Below are 18,613 nucleotides of genomic sequence, written 5' to 3'. Positions count from 1 at the left end.
ATACACGTCTGTGTTCACAGGGCCCGTTAGCAGACTCGTACCTATAGGTCTGCGTTGATCAAAAATCTATCCCGATGTCCGGGAACACCCCACCCAACAAAACTTTAGACAAAACGCAATACACATCGAAAACGCGAACAAATTGCGGAAGACAGGACCTCAAATTTCATTGCAGAAAGAAACTTTTCAATAGAGGGGATAATCTGCTAGAATGTGACTGCAGCAGAGGTATCTTTAAGAAACAAGTGAACGAAATTTTAGTTAAAGAATGTGTAAGCCTCGACTGATGAAAGTGATATTGATGTTATGTTCTTTTTATCTTAATAAACGACAAGTTATCATTTGTTGAGTTTTCTTTTAGTGGGTTGGTATATATGAGAAGAAATAAATTATGTTTTCTTGTCTATTTCTCGTTTATACGAATGAAAACTGTATTACTGAATATTTTGAAACATAGTTTTACAGCGCAATTTTAAACGGGTCACCAGCGAGGTACACAGGGCAAGCGACCAACAACGCCGTTTGTCCCGTGTGTCTCGCTGGGTCACTTTTGGAATTGCGTCGTAAAACCCTTTTTCATAGTACTCGTAACTTATTGTTTTGAAGATATTATTGACATGGGTATTAAACTTTTTTTATGTGCAAGTGCTAGATGTGTGGTACCTATGCTCTAAAGGGACTTTTTTTTTAAACATAGCGTTATTTTAGGTATGTATTGATTACTGTTGTATATCAACTTATGTATGCCGATTTAGATATGTATGATTGATGTATACTTATTCCAAACTCTTTAGGGTGCAGGGTACTCTGTCAGGCTATACGTCTGCGCGCCTTTAGTCCCTGCTTCCTCTTGCGTGTGTACGAGGAAATAATAAATCAAGAGAGAGAGAGCAAATGATAAAGGAAAGGTAGGGTGGTTAACCAGGACTGAGATAATAAATCAAAACAAATGTGGTGCTCATAGCGGTGGCCATATGTTATCATAGTTCGTTGTATATAAAGTTAAAGACACAAACACACTATATTCTATGTGGATAATTCTCAAAAAGATTTGACGTTTAACTATATAGGAGATGATCGGCAGCAGCCAGGTCTGCTAAAAGCGGGTTTCGTTCTAATTAAACGAAACAGCTGCTCTAGTACAAACATGTTTTGAAAATAATTCTTGCAGGCTACGGAACAGAAACGTGGATTCGAAGCGGCTTACATTGCACCCGCCGTTTGTTCTTTCACGGTCGACGTCAAATTGAGGTAATTTCCAAGTACACGTGCTTTCACCCTTTCCACTCGTGGCGCTGTTTTGCTTTACAGTCCCGTCTCTTTGAGGGGAATGGGTATACCGCTAACCTCCTCACCTAGCCAACTCTGTCGATGTTACAGTCCCCGTCGGCGGAGCTTCGCATCCACGGGCCGAGATCGGGACTCCGCTCTCTCACGGGCTGGGAGTCCCAACCCCGGCACGGCGCGACCCTCCCAGCGCCAGAAGCCCGCACCACGGCAGGGGGTTGCAGCGGAAGCAACAAAGCGCGACCAAAAGTGAGATGGGGGCCGAGTTGGCGGGGGATGATGGTTGGGCACCCGACGTGCCGGCGCCTCTCCCATTGGCCCGAGCGGGTCCCGGGACGCATAGCGAGCGCCGGGTCAGAGTGGGCGGAGCCTGGCTCGTTAAACTATCAGCGACACGCTCGTTGCCCGATCCAGACGTCCAAATATGGGCGAAAGGCCTTCACCTCCAATTGAAGCCGAATAGCGAGAGGAAGCGGCGGCGGAGGGGCAAGTCCCGACTCTACAAGCGGGAGGCACCAGGGAGCGCTGCTGCGCGGCCTAAAAGAGCCCAGCCAGTTTGTCTACGCCACGGCCCGTAGACGGTGACCAGGACCAGACCCTCCGGGACCAAGGTGCGGCGTTCAGGTGAGACGGCGGAAAAAAAAAAGTTGTCACCGGTCCTATTTTTAAAAAATCTCCTTTCCAGGCAGATTCCTGGTAACCCGCTTTCCCGACGGAACGCGGCGTGAAAGGGGCGCTGGCACGTGGGAGGTCTCAATTGGCGCGCCACATTGTAATGCCATCTTCCGGGTTTCCCTAATATCGCTGATGATTGCTAATTGGTTCCAATGAGTCCGACCGGCGGAGCTCATCTAGAGAAGTTAGGCGCAATCAGGCATCGTTGCCGGCGATTCACCGTCAATGACGGCAATTTCTTCTCGTTCCTTTTGAAGGGCCGTGTCCTGATTTGGGCCCTTGGCGCCCAGCGCGCACGCTAGCCAACTCGGCTGACGGTCCAGACATAGTCGCGCTGACGCCCTGGCCGTGTGTGTGCGTGGTTTTTCCGTGCTTCTTCGGCGCGTCCACGATTTTGGTGTCCGAAACGCTTATCCGTCTTCACGTATTTCTTTTTTTTTGCGCGAGGTATATAAAGTAAAACTTGAACTTAACCTCCGTCGAGAGGCTGCAAAAGTCTCCACCGTTGACGCAGGACAGCGTTAGCATCGCGGAGCGTCACCTGCAAGGATTACAATGGCGGAACACTGGGTCTCGCTCTACTCTGTTGCATTGTGTGCTGTGTCGATTGGAGTTTTTGGTACTTACTGCGCGCCGATTTTCCGTGGGCACTTAGAAACACTCGCACCGGGTGATACGGCGCTGCTAAGACGACATAAACGTGACATAACGGAATATTGGCGCTTCCACGACCTCAAGTCACCATGAGGTACGTTCTTTCGAAGTCTGGCATATACGCTATTTTCTCATTTTTTTGGCCGACTTTCCTGTAGTATGCAGTACAGCTCGAGAGTATATGGTGGTTTTCCTAACTTAATGGAACCCTTTCTGAAGATATTGAATTGTTCGGAGGAACGACTGCAAGTATAGGTGGGCGATTTAATAGCTGTAGCTCAAATTTTCGAATATATATGAAACAATTAGACATAAAGTAGATGGAAGGGGCACAAGTTGTACATACAACGTATACAGATGTCGCTGATGTCAGAGGGCACTGCCAAAATGTGCTAAGAAAAAGGAAAAAAGGACGCAAGCGGGGACCAGAGTAAGAAGGTTGTGCGCACTCGGACAGAATGGTCATGAAAGATTGTTGCCGGAATTTTGCAAGTGAGCAAAACAGTTCTGAGGGCGAATTCAGAATGGTTTTCGTACGTATCAAGTGCTCTTTACCATTGGCCGGCCTCCATCGCTAATAATATGTTCAGCAGCAAAGTTGGATGAACTTTTCTTTTTCATGCGAGCGATTCTAGCGTAAGAAGTTTTTGTGAATAGTGGGTTTGAAACTCAAAAGAGATCGTTACTCATACAGGGCATCCTGCCTCTTTAGAAATCGGTGCATCCCCAACAGCGAAGCCTACGTGAGAAGGTTGAAACTGACGAGTGGCATACTGCGTTGGAGGACTACTATTAGCCGTAATATTTACGGTGTTTACAGAAATTGTATGGCTTTACAAACAATTCCCTATAGAAGAAAGAAAGAAAATATCCAGACATGAAGCCTGTTATTGGAGCTAGAACTAAAACCATACCTCAGACTATTGGACTCTCACATTTCTTCTCGTAGTGAAGAAAATGGCAAAGAAAGGGGGTATATATATATATTGACAAAGATATTTTCTTCCTGTAACCATTGACATCTGTCTGCGGCAAAAGCTAAGGTCAGAAATTGAAACAGCTACATCGTAGACAAGCGTGATGGCCGAGCCTATACTTCGTTTCAGCCTCAGTCGCTAGGGGCGCTTAAAACAATGAGCTGATGCTTTGTCGCGTGGTTTCGCTAAGTAAGCTTTGTCGTTACGCTCCAGTGGAATTTTGATTCCCATTCTGCTTGTAGGTTGGCCGCAGAAAATTGCCGTTTGGCAGAAATTCACCAGCGCTTTCCGTGTTTAAAAGTATACTAAGAAGTATCATAAAGTTACCCTCGAATGGTATATTACTGAACTTCTCGAATCGCGAATAAGCATAGGTCGGTAGAAAGAAGTGGATATTCACTCACATACACACACACACGCCAGCACTCGCTCACTTTTATACTCGCGTATGCTCTGACGCTCACCAATACTCATTCACGTTTATACTAACACTTATTCACCCTCGCTGACATTCGCTCGCATTCTTTTCTATTAAGATTAAAATAGAGTTGTCGTTTGCTGGCGATGGCGACTCCTGTTCACTTGGTTAATCGTACATTATAAAAGAATAAGTAAGATAGTATAAATTCTTGTGTTAGGCAATACTTAACTGAAACAACATTTAACGACACTAAAGTCATGCTCACTTCAACTCGCTCTCACTTGCGCCCACTCACGCTCATACTCGTGTTCATTTGCAGTCACCGCCAGTCACTCGCGTTCACACTCACTTCTAGTCACGCCCTTCCTCACTCACTCATGCTCACACTCGCGACCTTGACATGAGCGCGAGTAAGTGTACTTATGAGTGAGTATGCCGACCTATGCGAATGAGTCAGTGTTATCGTTAACATAGACATGGCCCGTTAGGGACGAATTAAAAAGCAAAATATAAGGATGGGCGGTGACGTTACTCTGCAGTTAAATTCAGTTCAGTTTTATTTACTTCTCCAGAAAGGAGAAGCCGGAACTAAAAGCTGACAGCTCAGCTTAGTTCTGGCAACTAAGCTCTCCTCTACGCCATAGATTTTGACAGCGCCTGCTGATTGCCTTCGTAAGTAGGCGAAGACTCAGCTTGGAATTACTCGTAGTACTCCGGCCCAAAATTGGCCAGAAATGCGATAATACTGTTAGACTGGCGGCTGACAGACAGGGCTGCAACCTCGGTTAGAGCACGCAATTTCAAAAGAGAATTTCGTTTTTAATTTTCCCTATTAAGAACCAACTTTTCTTCCGTCCAAGAAACGAATTTTACGGTTTTGGAAGAACCACTTACTACAGCCTAAACTCATTCAGCATTAACCTTGCGTGTCCCCTTAAAGGCGGAGTCCTACGACTAACACAATTCCGCGGACGAGCATGACGTGGCTCACTGCCACCGAATGATGTCGCGCACAACTCTCTGCATACGATTGGCTATAGAGGCGCCATTTGTTGCAATTCATCCACGTCAAGCTTGCTTGCAGACTGAATAAGCCATTCGACCCGTCGCGTGAACCCGAGTATAGCACGGGTGGCGCATGGTGTTACTCACCTTCTGTTTCTGGATTATGGGATTACAAGCGTAAAATAAAAACGCAATGGAGCTAGAGAAGAAATAGCGGAAATTAACCGTTTTGTTTAATTTAAACGTAAAAATAGTAAGGACAAAAGAAGTGAAAGTGGACGAAAAGACAACTTGCTGCCAATGGGAGCCAAACGCAAATCTACTGCGTTACGCAAAGCGCCACGTGCGTTATCACACGTTTGCCAACCTGCGTTTATCGCACTAACAGTGAAAGTCTCTTTCGAGAAGTTCTCATTCGCAACGAAGCCCGTGGATGTCTGGTGGACACATACTTTAAATGAACGAATGGGACAATTACTCGTGACGCAGTAGAATCAACAGTCGTGACAAATGCCGGCGTCTTTAAAGAAGCGTCGAAGTGCTTTCATAGCTTTGTGATGCACTTTTTAAGACCATGGGCTTAAAGAAATTGGCAAGTGAAAAAGGCCGATGTGATTCAATTAAACGCAGCTCTGTTCAAGTCTGTTTTCTTCGTATAGTTGTAACTAACAAACAGTCGAGCCCTCGGATACCCTTGTTATTTCCCGCTCGGAGTATCGAGAGTAATTTGTAGTTACGCTCGCACGCAGTAACAAGCCCGTGAGCCAAGCTTCGAGAGGCATTCATCCAGCGGCAGCTGAATCGGGCCGTGCACCTGAGCAGCAGCGGCTGCGTCACGGTCGGCCCAATGCTGCAGGACGAGTCGGAGTTGCAGCAGCCCGTCGATGATGACCCGCAGGCCGACGAGGACGCGCGGGGGCACTTCCACAGCATCCAGGTGATGCTGGGGCTGCACCAGCAGCACCAGCAGCACCAGCAGCACGCAGGCTCCTCTCCGCCGCATCCGCAACAGCAGCAGCATCAGGTGGGCGCTCGGCTCTGGACGCACGTTCTGTCCAAACCTTAGCTTGTCTTTTACTTAATTTCCAGAACGCCCGCGCGTCACATACATACATACATACATACATACATACATACATAAATACATACATACATACATACATACATGCATACATACATACATACATACATACATACATACATACATACATACATACATACATACATACATACATACATACATACACATACACACATACATACACACATACATACACACATACATACATACATGCATACATACATACATACATACATACATACATACATACATACATACATACATACATACATACATACATACACACATACATACACATACATACATACATACATACATACATACATACATACATACATACATACATGCATACATACATGCATACATACATACACACATACACACACATACATACATACATACATACATACATACATACATACATACATACATACAAACATACACATACATACATACATACATACATACATACATACATACATACATACATACATACATACATACATACATACATACGGAAGGAAGGAAGGAAGGAAGGAAGGAAGGAAGGAAGGAAGGAAGGAAGGGGAAGGACCGGAGGGGGTTAACCAGAATGGAAAAGTCGTCTTGCTACCCTATACTTCGGAAGGGAGGGGCAGTTGAAAGATAAGAAAGTAGAGAGCGAGACAGCGAACACAGACGCACGAACACTTCTGGTCGCGATCCCCACGCACTATCAAAACACCTATTCCGCGTGTAGCACAATGAACACCAATTCAGTTTACAGTCGTTTGCGCAGGTCTGTTATCTTTTAAAGTCTGTACAGCAGTGACTTCGTCGCCCTCTGCTGCGACTTCAAAGGGCTTATTGCCAATCGACGAGAACGTCGTGTACGCATTTAACACTTTGAGAAAGGGGGAAAAAGCGAAGGAGGGCTGCGAGTTCAACCAGACAAGCGTTCGACTGCTCAACACACAGGGATGGCAGATAAAGAGAGGGAAAGACAAGTGAGAAAGAAAAGCCCACTGTACACCTACGAGAGGGTATACGCAGCACAATGGCAAGCCGTCAGTGTGCACTGCACGCTCGTACAGCTGCAACAACGGCTTGGGCCGCTTTTGTGGACACCGTGACGATTCGAGCATCCTTCTTTCTCCTATAGCAATCACCAAAATAAACTGTTTTTTAACGTATAATTTCCGTTCATTGCTTCTCGTAGAGTCGAGCTGGTTAAAAGGACTGGAGTTAAGACTGTTCTATGCTTTTAACGTACTGCTTAAGAGTGCTGTTTTCAAGAGAATGAATACGGTGAATGATATAGCTTTTACAAAGGGTTGCAAGTGCCGCTTTTGTCCGAAGACATCGGCGTACTGGGAAAGGAGAAGCGAAACGTTAAGTGTGAAGTTGATGGATATAACATTAAATGGAGGACGTCAGCTTGGCTCTATGGATTAATAAAACTTCTTGGGCAAGTTGTTGGGATATATTAACATTGTTTTTGGGCGCTAGGCTAGACATCCGCTTTGTGTGTGTGTGCCCTTCCCTTCGTGTGTCTGCTATAGTGCCGAAAGGAAAGGAAAGGACACAAACACACAAAGCGTTTGTCTACTGTAGAGCCCCAAAACAATGTTATGAATGGTTCGTCACTAAAGTACCTTTGTATTGTTACTTAAAATAGTGGGTGAATGAGCTCGATACAATGCTGGCTTGATGTGGGACTGAAGTGGATGGAGGCGAATAGCTATCGGACAAGAACGGAGACTCGTAATGAAACCTAAGCGATATCCGTTGCGTCCTCTGTAAGAAAGGCGCGGTTGCTTGATTGTTGACGGCTTATCAGTGACCGATGCCAGCGATACGCTCGGTAAGGTTATGCTAATTCGGAAGCAGAAAAAAAAAAGAAAAGAACCAAGGAGACGCTATGCATCTCAAAACACTTTTCAGTTTTTCCGCTACCTGAAAGAAACTGCGAAAACGCCTTAAGATAACGCCTTCGTGCTAGTAAACTTTGCCAAGAATATCGTATTTAACTTGCTTGCTCTCGGTTATCAATCCAGAATAATTGATGGAAGGAAATGACGGTTTAATTAGGTTTATTTTTGCAAGTAAGGCGTTCTTGAGGCGCTGGTCATATACTTGATCATGTTACTCTAGGAGACTCCCTTCGAAATTCGCCTATTCCTCATAACCTGTCCATTATTTTCGCTCAGAAGACCTTCACCACTGCGTGCACCACTGCTGTTTGTCCGTGTAGCCCGCAGAACACGCAGGGAGACGTGTATGCTTGAGGCGTTGTGCGTCATGGTTCATAATTTCTGAGAGGGTTGAGCATTATCATTGCCTCACATGGCACGTCGTATTGTGGTAGAAGTGTTAAATCTAAATTTCATTATGGGGCTGTACGGAGTTCAATTAATATACTTGTACGTTCACATTGTATAGATACATTCGCGGTCTGCACTACGTACGTTTCCCTGCGTGACGAAGAGGCTCCTGTTCCGCGCGACGCTTCTCTCGGGTCTGGGTGTCATCGGCGCTGAGCGCACGTTTTACAGCCATTTGCGGGCACGTGCTTACGTGGTCCATCTGCAGACGTGGCCAGCACGCTATTGAGACGCCAGCTGCAAGCGTTCTCTTCAGGATAGGGACGTTTGTAATGTTTGCACTATCAGAGCCCAGCACGCGAGCTCTACAGCCGAGAACCTGCATTTTCGTCGCATGGCGAAGCAAGCACAGCACGTGCCACACGCACAAAACTGTGCAACGCTGCCGCGGCGTTGCGCAGTGGCAAGAAAACCAGCGACACGCACGGCAAGACCATCGCAGCAGCGCCTGGAAATTCGGGAGGAGAGGCAAAGAAAGCTTCGCTTTAAAGAAGTATCCGGCGCAATTTCGACGTGGCCGCCGACCGGCATCGGCTTTCGACATTGCAGCTTTGTGAAAAACAATGCGACGCCGGATCACGCTCGCTTGGCGCCGGTGCTATTTGGCGTGGGCAGATCTGCCCAAATAGCAGCGCCGACGCCGCAAGTGGCTCGCGAACGAAGAGACAACAGCCGAGATAAAACTATCTGAATACGCTGCTTCGCGCTCAAGATGTGCTTAATTAAGCCGAGCGTACCTTGTGTTTGAGAGAAGCCAATGAAATTCGCGCGTCCACGCAGGAAATGCGTCGAAAAATCGTTTCTTAGAGTTTGGGCTCAATACGCGGACAGCCACGTTATAGGAACTCCGTTTCCTGATCACTTCACTAGAGCTTTTCGGTTAGGCAAGAGGGGCTAATACACAAAGAGAAGAAAACATATTAAAGGGAAAAACATTAACTGGCATACTCTGTACGGCAAGTTGGGGGGAGGAGGACGGGCTATGGTTGAAAAGATATGGAAAAGACTCAGTGCCCTTCCACTCTGTGAAGAAGCATGACCAGCGAAGCTTTGTGTATGTGGACCCCTTAATGGCGAACTGCACTTCCATCTCCGGGTCTGACCGGGTCTTCAGTATCGGTGCACGTATGGGGAGTGCTTGACGCCTACTTCACCTACGCCGCGGGTGAAGGGCACTCCCCATCCGTGGTCGGATCTCGAAGATAGTGCAATGCCGGGCCGACCCGCGGTGGAGGTGCAGTTCGCCATTAAGGGGCCCACATACACAGCTTCGCTGGCCATGCTTCTTCACAAAGTGGAAGGGCACTGGTTATTATTATTATTATTATTATTATTATTATTATTATTATTATTATTATTATTATTATTATTATTATTATTATTAATAATATTTGCTTTGAAAACATATATACATATGGCATGAAAGGGAAACCGAGGAGCAGACTGGAAACTGCTACCGGAAGGGGCACAACACCTGCCTACTCTTCAGAAAGGAGGAGACAGAAACATAAATGGAGGATAGGAACAAGGGGAGGAAAGATGAAAGAAAGAAAAAGATGAGAAATCTCAGAAATGGAACAGAACACACACAGCACAGGCCACACACAGCACTGGTCGCACACAGTAGGGCCGATCACTGCAGGTCCCGCTACTTAAGAATGTTAAAATAGTATAGTGTCTGTGGTACTGTAATTTGAAAAAAAAAAATTCTTTTTGAAAACTGCATTTGGAAAAGAAAAAAAAAAGCGCACTATTGTGGTCTCAAAAGCACACCATTGCTTTTAAAGCTTCTCTGGCTAACATCATCTGGGACTACGGTCCGTAACTTTTGCTTTCAACAAGAGTACGCTTGCCTCGCTAGCCGAGCCGTGGAGCATAGCACTCTTCATTGTGCGCTCGAAGGGGAACATTCGCACAGGAGGTGCGCAGCTCTCTTTTTGCACCCACAAATTTCATATTCGGTACTATTTAGTCGTACATTTGAGAGCCTCGACATTTCTGATACTGCAGAAATGTAATGGGTTAGTAGAAGGGGATGGAAAGTGTTACGCGCAGTTAGAGAATAAAATTCAAATAAATTTGCAGAAACATTTAACAGCACTAACTTGTTATGACCTTCATCTCCAGCTGTGCAACCAGGGCGTAGTCGACTACGTTCCCGCCACGAGTATCTCCACACTGGACCCCATGGCAACCAGCATGAGCGGCCTCCTGCCAGGCCTCATGTCTATGGCACCATGCGTAGGGATGCGAACTCGCGACCTGTCTGGTCCACTGCCAAGCATGGCTTCTGCGCAGCCAATGGGGTGCCTTGGTGGCGCCGACGGGAGTTTGCCTGCTCCAGCGCCCCGGAAAGAAGGTGTGCTTTCTTGATAATGTGTGCTTTCTTGATAAAGAAACACACGCCCAAGATATCTCGTAATTTATTTTTTCGCTTCCTTGCATTTTCCTGTAAAGCTTACCGATAGGTAATAGTTTTGCGCAATACGTTGTACACAGGAACAGATGACTGCACCACTTTGGTAGCATGCAGAACCTTAGTGAAATACCAACAGGCCATTTGGGATTCATCTGTATGATGTGCATTCGCCATTTCTCGCTAATGTGCGTCAGCAAGTCAGTCAGTGAGTTCCAGTTGCGTGGCAACTGCCTGAAATCGTTCTGAAACGGCAGTGTGCATTCGACACCGGGGCGTATAATCGTGGAACCGCGCGCATCTGTAAAGATTCTAAGTGCAAACGCCCGCTAACAATGACTGCGAAAACATATTGCTAGCTAGGGCGGCCGTCCAATGACGGACACTTTTTATGGACTACGAGCTTTGTGAATTCTGCCTTAGTTAATTATATATTTGTGTAGTCCTTTAGGTATTATTTCAAAAGCAAAACGGCAGCAGTAACTGGTAAATAAATAATGTTCGTTGAAAACGTAGCTGGGAGCACTTCGTGCTCGCAGCTTCACTTTAGGCGTGGAATAGGAAACCGATTTTTGAAGGTATGGAACCAGAAGCCACATTTATAACTACTTTGTAAAGCTCTGTGGAATCGATACGTAATTCGAGATGCAAGTTCTGCACGGTGTAATCTCTAACGTGTTCTTGCGTTGGTAAGTCAAGTGCTTTAGTTCTAGTCTAAGACAGCCTTTAATCGTTCTGTTGCAGAATCTCAGAAGAGCAAATCGTCTGAAAAATCGTCGTCTTCGGACGCAGACAAGACAGTGAAGAAGAAAAAGACGAGGTAAGAGACAAATAAGAAAAAAAATGGCTGTGGCTTAGCTAAGGTTAAGCCCAGGATGCGAAGCATACTAGCCTTTATTTTAACGCGACAGCGTTAAGGAGCTCGTGTCGCAGAAAAGCCGGTGTCGTCGGCGTCGGCTCAGGCGTGCGGCGCTTGCTCAGGCGCACATTTCGTTGTCGCGCCGAACGCTGCGTTGCTCGACGCGCACCGCGTCCGATGCGGGGCGCGACGCCGCGAGCGACGGCGGGAGTTGGAGCGCCGGTTCTCCTCTGTCGTGACGTCACGGTGTCACGTGATTTCATGGTCACCGCCGCGCCTGAGGAGCTGGGTTGAGCCCTCGTAATATGCTTCGCATAACGTCGGCTCAGGCGTGCGGCGCTTGCTCAGGCGCACATTTCGTTGTCGCGCCGAACGCTGCGTTGCTCGACGCGCACCGCGTCCGATGCGGGGCGCGACGCCGCGAGCGACGGCGGGAGTTGGAGCGCCGGTTCTCCTCTGTCGTGACGTCACGGTGTCACGTGATTTCATGGTCACCGCCGCGCCTGAGGAGCTGGGTTGAGCCCTCGTAATATGCTTCGCATAAAAAAGTAAGAGCTCGGCACAATATCCGCGCATCACGCAACTCGGCCATGCCAGATGCACGTACTCGTCAATAGTGGTTCGGTTTCTTTCAAGTGGACAGTTCAAGGTTCTTGTGTCGACCAGCCTCGTTTCCAACGTGTATCTCTGTCCTGCTATTGAAAGAATGTTCAATGCCGGCGTCCTTTTCACACTGGTGCAATGCGATTTGTGGAAGCACTCAAGCTTTCACGAGGTTTCTGCGCGATCAGAACAAGAGGTAACCAAGTGCAAGGAAAAAGAAAAAGTCTGTGAGAAGTTACTTGGCTCGGAAACCAATTTTGGTGAGTACCGCTAAAACGCTTTGCCGAAGTGTGCGGCAAAAAGTATATATATCCAAAGTGAACTGCAGACGCTTGGAGCAATCTTTTTTCGGCACTTCAAAATTGAGGCTCGCTAAAGAAAGGAAGCAAGCGAACGGTCCGGTGCCTCTACTCAACAAGATGGCGCAACGCGGCTCCGTGTATGAAGCAGTCAATTTCTCCTTTGTGAGGTGCGAAAGTGCTCGCTGAGTAGAAGAAACGAACAACACGAAATCGCGTTCGAGGTTCGGTTGGGTAACCATTGAAGCTTTCGGCAGACACAAGTAGTTCGATCGTCACCTACGCTATCCACGCTGCAATCCGCACGGGAGCAATATCGTTGGCTCCTTGCAGCGTCCGCGTTGTGTGGGTTCTTTCGATAAGGGAAACGGGCTCGAAAGCAGGAGGGGACAAGCACCCGGCGCGTGTGCCGAGGCCGTCGTGGCGCTCTGTCGCTGACCCCGACGTTGCGAGGAGGCCGCATTTCGATAGGTGCGAAATGGGAAAGCGATTGTTTAATACCTTTCGGTGTAAGTTAACCGAAATGATCAGAATGAGTTTTTTTTTCGCCCCTTGCCAGGGTCAAAGAACAGTCGCACCAATATTTTCGCGCGAAACTCAATTAATGCAGGTACCACGTGGGCACCAAATCTCTCAAGAGGCGACGTACCTGCAGGATTTAAGGATGATGGTGTAAAATTTAATTAGAGCAGATGTCTAGTCGGTCTACCAGGGGTATAACGGGGTGAGGGAAACGAGAAGTGACGGTAAAGCCAGCAATTGGAAAATGCTCGCTTACAGCATGCGAAGAATAGCCGATTCCGCAGCAACTGCGTACCACGCTCATGGGACATTGTAGATCTCGATGCTGTCCACTTGGCCCCTGTGCTGTCGTCGGAGGGCTGCATACTTGGTACACTTCCATAGCTGCAGGTGCCTGGTAGTTCGGTTGACAGCCGTGTTGAACTGGGATGTTCTCGCGTAAGTTTTCTTGCGTGCGCTCTCTTGTCATCACTGCTGCCTGGTACATGCGGTCAGACCGCCACCCCACTTTTGCCAGGACCTGTATTGTCGATCGATCACTCTCATTGACGTCATTTTAGGGCACAGCCGTGTAGCACTCAGGCCTCGAGCAGGCCTGAGTGCTCCGAATGTGACATCGTCCAAGAAGGCCGGCGCTCTTTTGAAAATCATGGCTTCAAAATAATAATAAAAAAAGAGAAAGAAGAAAATTAACCGTTGTCCGCGATTCTCTTTAAAATTTGTGAGCTGTCGGCCTTTTTGCATGATGTTGTGGCTCAAAGCGTGCGTATTCTTTGTTATCCGTGGAAGTAATTGTCTTGTGTTAATTAATGCACGGCGTTCATGTATAGGCTGGGCAATTTGGAGAGCCGTATATACGTTCCGGCGTCTTGCAAAAATCTGATGCAAGTAGGCGTTAAAAGGTTCTGCAACGCGTGTCGCTGATGTAGGTGTTTTTTTGCTTTCCCTCTCCTTTTGTCATTGTAAGCGCATTATATCAGGCACTGTGCGGCTCTTGCGACATTCGCGATTCTTGGCGAGTCTCGCACAATTGCGCAATGCCCTTTATTTCTCTTTTCTCACTCATGCACCGGCGAATGCGTTCTGTTGTCTCGCGCAATAAAAATGGTTAGAGGCGGTCGCAATTTTTGAGTCCTGCCGCGAATGTGCCCACACATTGAAACCCAGACAAAATGCGGGGATAGCGATAGGGATGGCAGTGAATATCCGAGAAATTGTCGACAGCGGCTACATTTACAATGTTTTGTGCGTTTACTTCAATAGGACGACGTTCACGGCCTTCCAGCTGGATGAACTGGAGAGGGCCTTCCAGCGCGCGCCCTACCCGGACGTCTTTGCCAGGGAAGACCTGGCTCTCAGGCTCAATCTCAGCGAGTCCAGAGTACAGGTAAGAACTAAGGAAGCTCGGAGAGCTCATTGCCGCGATCTTCAACTGGGATGTTCTCGCGTAAGTTTTTCTTGCGTGCGCTCTCTTGTCATCACTGCTGCCTGGTACATGCGGTCAGACCGCCACCCCACTTTTGCCAGGACCTGTACTATCGATCGATCACTTTCATTGACGTCATTTTAGGGGAACATTGGTTTGTTGAGTCGGTGGCAGCGGATATGATCAAAGAAATGGCGCGCTTTTAAGAGCGTCCTTTTTAGGTTGTGTAGTCGTCCATTGAATTTTCAGGGTGCCAATGTCAGTGCGCAGGCGTCTCGCTGGACGACACGCCACTGAAACGCGGGAGCGTTTCCAAGATGTGTTGGTGCTGCGATCAGTTCAGTAACTGTATTAAAATACAGATTACTTCCATTAAATTCCGTCTGTGATGTATTTGTTTGTTCACTGGCTTATTTGCTAGAATCGCTATCAGAAGACATGCTGTTATACGCGTCGCTAGGCATTAAGTGTTACGCTACACACGCGGATGCTAATGTATGACACTTCAACGCTCTAGGCCACAGAACCTGCTCCCGTAGCAAGTTCTCGATTCAGAAAATGCCCTGCATACTGAAAATACCTTGCAGCAGAATCACGGGTCGGGCTGAAGCGGTCAGAATTCATCTCCAGATTGGTAAGAAAAAACGAAGAGAAAAACGCAGATTCATAGCAATGTTGAAATCTAAATTACGCAAATCGTCTTATACGCTGTTCCATTAAGACGTCTGAGTGCTTTAGAGACAACCATAATTCGGCATGTGTACAGCTCTTACGTTGTGATTCATTGTTAAATTACGCAGAGCACTGGTGCCTTCACTGACACCACTTTGTCGGTCAATGTGCAGGGCTATACAAGTTGTCTATTCGACGAAAACGGTTATTTACGTATACTTATGTGCACAAAAAATCATGAAGAATTAGCAAACAAAGCTTTAACCACCAAAAATAATGAATCTCAAGGAAAGAGAGAGGAGCAGCAAAGCACACCACCTGTCCTGTCAGCTTATCGAACTTGTTTTCTGTTTCTTATCCACGGCATTTCACAGCTTTGCACGTGAATGTCAAACACGACCTGCTAGTCTACGACAAGCACAGATGTTTCATCGCACTCGAAGCGCTATCCAAAGCTTTTCGCAAGCACTCACCGGCTCACAGAAACTGACGTATACCAGGCAATCCTCATGGTGCGCGGTCCGATTGTGAGGCTGCAAGAACACTTGTTTTTTCGCTAGTTCTTGCAATATATCTTTTCAATTAAAGGCTTTCGGAACATTTTGAGTTGATCGCTAGAAATTTCGGTCAAAAGCCAGGAGGCACACCAGGAACTTTTATTGACAGCCAATAGAAATCGCGCGGAAGATTTTGTAAGCACGCTTACTGCAGCCCTCCTCTAAAGTTACCTGCGCCGGGTGAGCCGTTCTCGAAGTACTTGGTGGTGGAAGAAGCCTCTTGTATCTTCTGGCGGGCCCGTACGTTGACATTTCTGAGGTGCAATCATTTCCTTGCGCAAATGCCTCGCACCAGCGTCTCGAAATGATCTCGAACAAGTCTAAATAAGCTGTCGTACGTCACCCGCAGAATGCCTGCAATAAGGCGGGTGCGTTGAGGAAGGGCTACAAAGAAGTCACGAGCCATTCCACTCTGAGAAGGTGGATCACCAGCGAAGCTGTTTAGCCCACGACACAAGGTTGACATAGAATGTTGAACATACTTATTGTCCTCATCGGTGGTCATCGTGACGATAGGTATACGCACACACGTTCTCGTGTCACCTCTGTTAATAAATGCGTCCGTCACGTAAGACAATGAATGGCTCATACCCTATTAAGCAATGGTCAATTTCACCGTAAATAAATAAAAAAATCAAAGCGGCCTCCCCATTATAACGACAACAGAGAAATGAAATTCGGCGCTGGAATGATGAGCGGCAACGGAGCCAGCTGTGGCAGAAGACCAACGTTTCTCTAGTAACCTTGGGAGAAGACGACGATGCTCGAGCCATTGCTGATGAGGATAGTTGATGATGATGATGACGATAGTTTCCTCTTGCCTCTGAATAGCTCATGCCTTCTTAAGCAATGAGCGGCAACATAGCCATCTGTAGAAGGAGACGACGATGACGAACGCGTGAGCAGTGGCACGAGCGCGGTCGCGTGGTTGCACCGAGGTGCGCCAACGAGCAGCTAGTTCCCGGGTTGTTCGCGAACGACAGAAATGCTCCAGTCATTATATATATATATGTACAGCTCCACTGTTAAAAAAAAGAAAAAAAAGAAAAAAAAAGAAGTGCTTAATTTCGTTTAGCGTTAAGCTCGTGCGAGTGACGTCGTGTCCAAGCACAATGCGTGAATGAGCCCTTACACGTGTATATATAGACCGGCATAGGTATTATCCAATATTGCTCCGCTCGATCAGGACTCGTTGTTTCCGTTGAGTGTTAATGCCATGCCGTATACTTTTCACTCCTCCTTTTTTTCATTTTATTATTTTTTAAAATTTTGCGTATTCCTAGCTTCGGGATATGCGTATGTCAGGGAACGTATTACATTGTCTCCGTGGCATTAAGACACCTCAAAGAAAGAGACAGGAAAAAAGAGAGAAATGAAATGAAGCGATGTTCTTGCAACAGAAATATTTGTCCTTTCAAGTATCATAGAAGAAAGCCGAGTGACATTCCTGATTCTCATGTAAGTTTACTGAGGGGGAGTGCGAGTACTCGAAACCTTGAACGCGAATTCAATAGTTCTGTTTTTAACCAAATCATTCGATTCGGTTAATCAATATTCGATTGCTTAAACATTAGACCTTAGCCGGCTATAGGTAAAGTCAGCACAATTATTGGAGGGTGCCCGTCATGAAAGAAGGGTCCACCGGCCTTTGCAAGCGCACAGTGTAAGCTCACCAGGAAGTGTGGTGGTCTTTTATTCATTGCTCGATTTCAAGCTGCCCACTTGTGTGAACTTGTATAAAAAAATATTGCGTGTATTGAAGTAAATAAATAAGATTAATAAGATAAAACAATATTCCGTATTTGGGGTGTCCCAGCTAACGCTAGCTGGGGCATGCGGTATAATTTATTATTCCAAGCCCGTAGTTCTCGAGTGTTCGCAATCAATACCGTTCGAAAATTTATCTATTCGGACAATTAACGCTAAATCTGCTGCTTTATGGTTTCCTCTAGTATAGCCTTCTCACTGCAACGTTGTGCTCCTGTACATTATAGTCTTCTTATTTTCAGGTGTGGTTTCAAAACCGTCGTGCCAAGTGGAGGAAAAGAGAACCACCTCGCAAGACAAATTTTCTTCAAGCAGGTAAGGATTATACTGCGATTCTTCACACAACTCGAGCTATAGAAGCCCTTAATATATATATATATATATATATATATATATATATATATATATATATATATATATATATATATATATATATATATATATATATATATATATATATATATATATATATATATATATATATATATATATATATAAAGAACAACCAGCTTTATTTTACTAAGGCATTTGTTACTTTGGACATTTCTGCTTGGAGCTTCGCTTGCGTATGCATTAACTCAAGACGTCTAGCGCAGTACACACACACACCAAGGGTTACAGAGTGAATGAATTTCGCTAATTTTCACTGCTATTTGCTTCACCGTGTTATTTTGCCTGTAAGGTTGGCAGGCCCTATAAATGGCTCCTCCTTGGCGCGATAACAAGAAAATCAACGAGAAAATAAGCTTACCGAGGATTAAATGGTGTTTACATCGCACCCTCGATCCAGCTACGGCCTTTCGGAGTAACACCAAACCGATAGCCAAGATCACGCTTTCGTGTACTGCAGCCGCTGGAAGCTATTGTGATCGCCGGAAAAACGTCATGGCGGCCACGTTTTAAATGCCACTTTGTTTTCTGTCTTAACTCTCGGGAAGTTTTCCCGGAGCTGTGGAATTGATGTTGCCAGTAAGGCTGCGACGAATATTTAGAACACCGTAAAATAGAGAAAATGCGTAAATTAACCTC

The 18,613-nt window shown here is 46.3% G+C and overlaps 1 protein-coding gene and 1 long non-coding RNA gene across 5 annotated transcripts in view; one reads left to right on the top strand and one right to left on the bottom strand.

Annotated features, from left to right (window-relative positions):
* The window catches only part of LOC139054627 (uncharacterized), a 38,816-nt gene extending 22,469 nt beyond the window's left edge, over positions 1 to 16,347 (bottom strand). For 2 of the 3 annotated variants that reach the window (XR_011511370.1, XR_011511372.1), the window contains exons 1-2: positions 15,989 to 16,347; positions 13,458 to 13,682 (exon numbers count right to left, since the gene is read on the bottom strand). This is a non-coding gene — a long non-coding RNA (uncharacterized lncRNA). Of the gene's footprint in view, positions 1 to 13,418; positions 13,683 to 15,988 lie in introns of all 3 variants that reach the window. The other variant, XR_011511371.1, reaches the window with a different exon arrangement.
* LOC135900261 (retinal homeobox protein Rx-like) overlaps positions 1 to 18,613 on the top strand; it is a 63,313-nt gene that overhangs the window by 41,163 nt on the left and 3,537 nt on the right. The window contains exons 2-8 of one of the 2 annotated variants that reach the window (XM_070531933.1): positions 1,172 to 1,251; positions 1,381 to 1,911; positions 5,769 to 6,043; positions 10,591 to 10,822; positions 11,624 to 11,699; positions 14,426 to 14,549; positions 17,827 to 17,899. In XM_070531933.1, coding sequence (XP_070388034.1) covers positions 5,867 to 6,043; positions 10,591 to 10,822; positions 11,624 to 11,699; positions 14,426 to 14,549; positions 17,827 to 17,899 — 682 coding nt within the window. In that variant the 5' untranslated portion in view covers positions 1,172 to 1,251; positions 1,381 to 1,911; positions 5,769 to 5,866. Of the gene's footprint in view, positions 1 to 1,171; positions 1,252 to 1,380; positions 1,912 to 2,299; positions 2,711 to 5,768; positions 6,044 to 10,590; positions 10,823 to 11,623; positions 11,700 to 14,425; positions 14,550 to 17,826; positions 17,900 to 18,613 lie in introns of those variants that run through there. The other variant, XM_070531934.1, reaches the window with a different exon arrangement.

The sequence above is a fragment of the Dermacentor albipictus genome, chromosome 1 (assembly GCF_038994185.2).
Source record: "Dermacentor albipictus isolate Rhodes 1998 colony chromosome 1, USDA_Dalb.pri_finalv2, whole genome shotgun sequence".
Taxonomy (NCBI): domain Eukaryota; kingdom Metazoa; phylum Arthropoda; class Arachnida; order Ixodida; family Ixodidae; genus Dermacentor; species Dermacentor albipictus.
This window is presented reverse-complemented; position numbering and strand designations above follow the sequence as displayed.